Source organism: Micrasema longulum, unplaced genomic scaffold (genome assembly GCF_059751315.1).
Source record: "Micrasema longulum isolate JH-2025_06_02 unplaced genomic scaffold, ASM5975131v1 h1tg001644l, whole genome shotgun sequence".
In the NCBI taxonomy this organism is placed as follows: domain Eukaryota; kingdom Metazoa; phylum Arthropoda; class Insecta; order Trichoptera; family Brachycentridae; genus Micrasema; species Micrasema longulum.
In genome coordinates, this window is record NW_028278823.1 from 426,451 (window position 1) to 431,860 (window position 5,410).

At 35.6% G+C, this 5,410-nt stretch overlaps 1 protein-coding gene across 1 annotated transcript; it reads left to right on the plus strand.

Annotated features, from left to right (window-relative positions):
- Positions 1 to 3,998: 3,998 nt before the first annotated feature.
- On the plus strand, positions 3,999 to 5,205 carry LOC148274457 (uncharacterized). Its single transcript, XM_088237105.1, has one exon. The coding sequence runs from the start codon at positions 3,999 to 4,001 to the stop codon at positions 4,515 to 4,517; it is 519 nt and encodes a 172-aa protein (XP_088093231.1). The 3' UTR covers positions 4,518 to 5,205.
- The last annotated feature ends 205 nt before the right edge of the window (positions 5,206 to 5,410 follow it).

Genomic DNA, 5,410 nt, shown 5'->3' on the forward strand with positions numbered 1-5,410 from the left:
ATTTTAGTAAAGTTAAAAAGCTGAAACCTTTATTGTTGTGAAGAGATTTATTTGACTGAATTATTTCACATACTAGGCAACGCCTGAAAACAATTTTCCAATTTTTATGGATATTCAAAATAGGCAAAATGGTGAATGTTATACAGTGCGTTAAGTGGCCACTTAAACCAGCCATTAACAGGTCATAAGCCCGATCTACAGACATTTGGACAAACTCAAATATTGTAATAAAAGTATTTTGTTTCAACATCATCATCATCGTTCCCTTTCCGTACCTAATGGTGCATAGGGCACTGCATTGGTATACCAATCGCGGCGTATCTTGATCATTTTTTTACATGAAGGTTGGGTGATTAGTCTTACGCTTCAGGTACTAGTCCAGGGACTATAAAATATTCTGGTGTGAAAAAACCATTTAAAATAAATATTTGTTTACTTGCAAAAATTATGTACCCGTCACGTGATAACACGACTACTGCAACGGTAAACTAAACACGTATCGTGATCATCTCTCTCGTGAAGGCGGGATCTGTCTTACGCTTTATGTTGCGTGCTAGTCTAGGAACGTAAGACGAGGACGACCAAGGAAGACGTGGCATGATCAGATAAACTTGTTCACTTGCATACTTTAGTAGATCGCCGTCTACTATTAGACGTGGGGGTTGTTTATGACATACTTAGTGGACGCCTTGATAGTCCGGCTCTTATGTCGGAGTTATCATTAAATTTCCCTGGCAACTATGCCCAGAACTCTCCACTTATACGTTTTGCTCGTGAATATAATTTGAACTTTCCCTTTATTGATCCATTTGATTGTAAAAAAATAACATTTAAAATGCGCGTCTTAAAATATACTTTTTTGTCTTAAACTTAGTTTCAATAATAAAGGCTTATTTTATCTTATTTTATTTTATCTCTTATTCTTAATATTTTATATATATTTATATTTTCGAAACTTGTGCAATAATATTTACACACAAGAATTAATTCCTGACGACGAGGTAAGTAACCTTGAAACCGGTCGAAGTAAAACTCTAAATTAAAGTGGTTTATTCAAATTTATAAACATATTAGTGTAAAAGCTTTAGTTGGAAAAAAAATGTTTGTAACTGTATGTTTGAATCATCACTTTTCTCACTAAATTATAATCATATTGTCTCTTCGCCATTAACACAGTTTGGGATGAAGATGGATTGGCATAGATTAGCTCGAAGTCTTGTACATTTGTTGATCGTGTTTATGAATATACTCGTATTGTATAATTTTATTGTTTGTTTTTGCTATATACTTTTATATTATTTATGTTTCTTATACATATTCATAAAATTATTGTTATTGGCTTAATCCGTATATATAATAAATAAATAAGTAAAATTAAAATTTATATTAGTACTTTGATTTATATATTTTATTTTATAAATTTATAGTATAAAATAAGTATACATATTTAAAAATAAGGAATCTTAATAAAACTTATTAATATAAAATGAAAATCGAGTGTTCTCTGTTTATGATAGTATCCATCTAACATGGCTTAGCCTGTTCTAAGACGGAGATTTTTTATTATTTAGAGCATAAGTAGACCTATACTAATAAAACAATAACACAAAAAAACTAAAACTGCTTAGTTATAAATGCCAGAAATATATTTTTTTTATTAAGCAAATATAAAGTTTATATATGTGCCAAGAATTATTGTTACTTAAACATAAATAATATAGTATAATATATAATGAAAAACAAATATGCACAAACTTGAAATATCAATGAATGTCTTTTTTTAAGGAAGGGAACATTTAAGTCGAGACAGGTTTAATGGGTTTATTTATATAGTTTTTTGGCTTTCTAGGTGATTTCTTTACCCACTGAGTGTTATTTGCTATTCTGCCTATGTTTAATTATATTTTAATAATTTTCAATAAAGCCGTTTTTATTATCGCTATTGAATAAAAGCATCAAATAATATTTTAAAGCGTTTTGATAAAATTTGTAATAAAAAAATTTTAAATGCAAATCTATAACTGAATATATTTGTAACATTGACATGAAATTCTTTTTATGTTCTACATCTTTAATGATTTTGGCTTATTATTGCTTTAATTAATGAATTACAGGTAAATTGGTTTAACCATGAATCAAAGCTAAAGGATTTTTATTAAATTATGTATTTTTCTTATGTTTGATTAGCTTTGATTTTTTTATGTAAGACAGAGCAAACAATAGAGAAAATTTTGATATTTTACCCTTAACGTCAATTCAGTTACTGACTAGTTAAAAATACAAAATAATACTTTGCGATTAATTTAAAAAATGTTTTTTTAGGGATTTTATAGAGCTATACATGCTTAAATTAAATTCAAATAACATAATAATTTCTATTTGATAGTTGTAAAATATATATTTCATTTTGTTTCAGAATATATTTACGGCAGTTGTGGTAATAAATTAATTACATGTTTGATTTCCTGGAAAAATTTAGTAACGAAAATCTGTCAGAGAAGATTAGGTAGATGATATTTTTTTATTAATTTTATTTGTTGGTTGGTAAAAATTGCTACACAAAATGAATTTGCCAATGTATGAAACGTTGAATAAAAAATAGTTTCACGTTATACCTACTTGTTTCCAGTAATTAGAACACAAAATGTATGTTTATTATAAATAAGTACATATTTAACTTTACGAGTAGCACTTACATACTTATGAGTAATCAATAAAAATAGCGGATAATAATAAATATTGTGGTGGTTTAAAACCACAAACGAAACCAAAGACTATAATAATAACAATAAATCAACTATGTAGGCCGTTTTTTTGTTACTATGTAAACAGAGGTAGTATCTTAATTTAAAATTATTTTCAAAACATGCTCTCTTCCGATTGCAAATAACAATGTTGGAATATAATATACACATTTTTATAAATAGCCTTTCTGATTTTTATTGAAAGTAAATTATTACTTATTCCATTGAAATAATTCTGATAATAGTCAAAAAATGTTTCTGTAATGTTAAAAAAATATTTTGAAAATACTTACTCATTTATCACAGTTCGTAATTGATAACGAGAAAGGGAGTAAATAGGTGGGTAAATGAATTCACTTCACATCAAGGAGCATAAAAATGAACCATTTTTGTTTCCGAGTTTGGGAACATTATCGTGTTATTTTCACAAATGCGACAAAATGAATAGATTTGAGGACCAAAATGTGCATCGGTAAAATGCAACGTACTGCTGCTCCTCGCTCGTGTGTCACTGAACGGCGCTCGGGCGGCGAGCATCGGTCCGATGTTTTTGTCAGTCGGTTCCAAATAAAATAAAAGTCAAACAATGCGATCGCCTTTCATCCGATGGTAAAAGTAAACGAGATGAAACTGTAATAGTGAATGCCGAAGAAATTTTGTGCGGAAAGTTATGCAATTTATTGTCACTACTGCGGAACGCCGCACCAGTGAGTCGAGCGCGTGTAGGAACGGGCCCCTACTTCAGGGCCTGGGAACTTTCAATTCGTCATATAAAAGCTGGCGGCGGCCGAGAACAGCATTATAGCCTGACTGCTGCAGTCGGATACACTTCCAGTTACTTCCTTCGCCGATATCTCCTCTCGTAGCATGGCTGCCCACTTGTCGGTGAGTTCCCAATGAGTGCTCTCGTTCTGTCACCCACAAGCGCCACCTGTCATCATCACCTGTCACGTGTCACCCGTCACCATCCTTGAGCGGCTCTTATTTTCAACCCAGTTTACGATACTCTATAGATGTGTGTTATTTATGATCTAAAAATGTCCTTTACATTTTTGCGTTTTTGTGTCGTTTTCTGTATTGCGATCTCATTTTAACAATAACAACCGATGTTTACAAAAATATATTATATTATTATAGAACATGTGAATTATGATGACCTTTCTCGATAGATAGATTCCAGAGTGAGGAGGGACGCTGGAGTTACTGAGGGTCGGATAACAACAGTAGATACAACATGAGCGCGGTTAGTTTCAGATGGCGCTGTTGGCGTGCGCGGTGGCGGCCGCGGCGGCGGGCGGCGGCGGCGGCGGCGGCGGTCACCACAAGGTCATCATCCACGTGCCGTACAAGGTGAAGCACCACCACCACACGCACACCGTGTACAAGCACATACACCACAAGGGCGGCCACGGGGGCGGCGGCGGCGGCGGCGGCGGCGGCGGCGGAGACGACTACTTCGAGGTGCTGGGCTACACGTACGGCGCGCCGCACGAGGGGCTGGGCGGCGGCGGCGGCGGCGGCGGCGGCTACGGGGGCTTCGGGGGCGGCTCCGGCCACGGCGGCTGGGGCGCCAGCGACGCCGGCCACGGCGGCTGGGGCGGCAGCGACGCCGGCCTCGGAGGCCCGGAGGACCACTCCTTCGCGGGCGGCCAGTCCAGCTACTCGAGCTTCAGCAGCAGCTCCCACGGCGACTCGTACGGCGGCGGCGGGGACTCGCACCTGTCCTTCGGCTCCGACGATGCCGGCCACGACGACTCCGCCGGATATCACTAACCGCCGAGAGGGCTCGGACGAATGTCCCAGTGCCCGCCTTCCGATACCTTCCACTTTTCTTTAACCGATTCCATTTCAGGACAATTTAACATGCGGATTCTCGAGTGCGTCCATTATTACAGCCATGTCGCACATGAGTACGACAGTTGCATCGCGTGTCTTACCTTACATAATCTAGTGCTGCGTGTTTTGTTACGTTTGGGTTGCTGAGTGCGGTTTACGCTTTATGGGGTAGAGTGATCTGAGGGATTCGAATCGAGTCAAATTTTAATTTACTCAAAACTGCGGAACTTCGGAGGTTCCTTGACTTTAAAGCTATCATCTCTTCGATGAGAGTAGTTACAGTGTAATCCATTCAGTTATTCATTCCTCAATGACGTCATAAATTGTAAAGAACCAGCGCGTGCATTTAGTTCAATTTACTAATCTGTTATATATTATAAATAATGTACATACCATACTTTGCATTTTGATGAATTATTAAGTTTTATGTTCTCGTATCGTTTTGTCTTGTGGTTTTTTTTGTAAATATGTTTGTGGATGAAATGCATTCGCAGTATTATGTTGAATTTGTAGATATGCTTTTGTTTATGGTTTTTATACAACTGTTATTTGTTGCTCGTTATATTGTTATATATTGTATTGTTTATCGAGAAAAATAAAAGAATATACAATTTAAACAAAAAAAGTTATTTACCTTTCCCCAAACTAAACACTCCTAAAACATTTCACTTTAGATTACTTTTATCTTTTATTTTAATCAAACTACGTTACATTCACTTTCATGTTCAGAAGTTTTTTTTATTATTTACGCCTACTTGAATTGGAAAGGAATAAGTAATAAGGAATCTTAATACAAATGTACTAGTATTCATAGTATCTAGCTATATTTA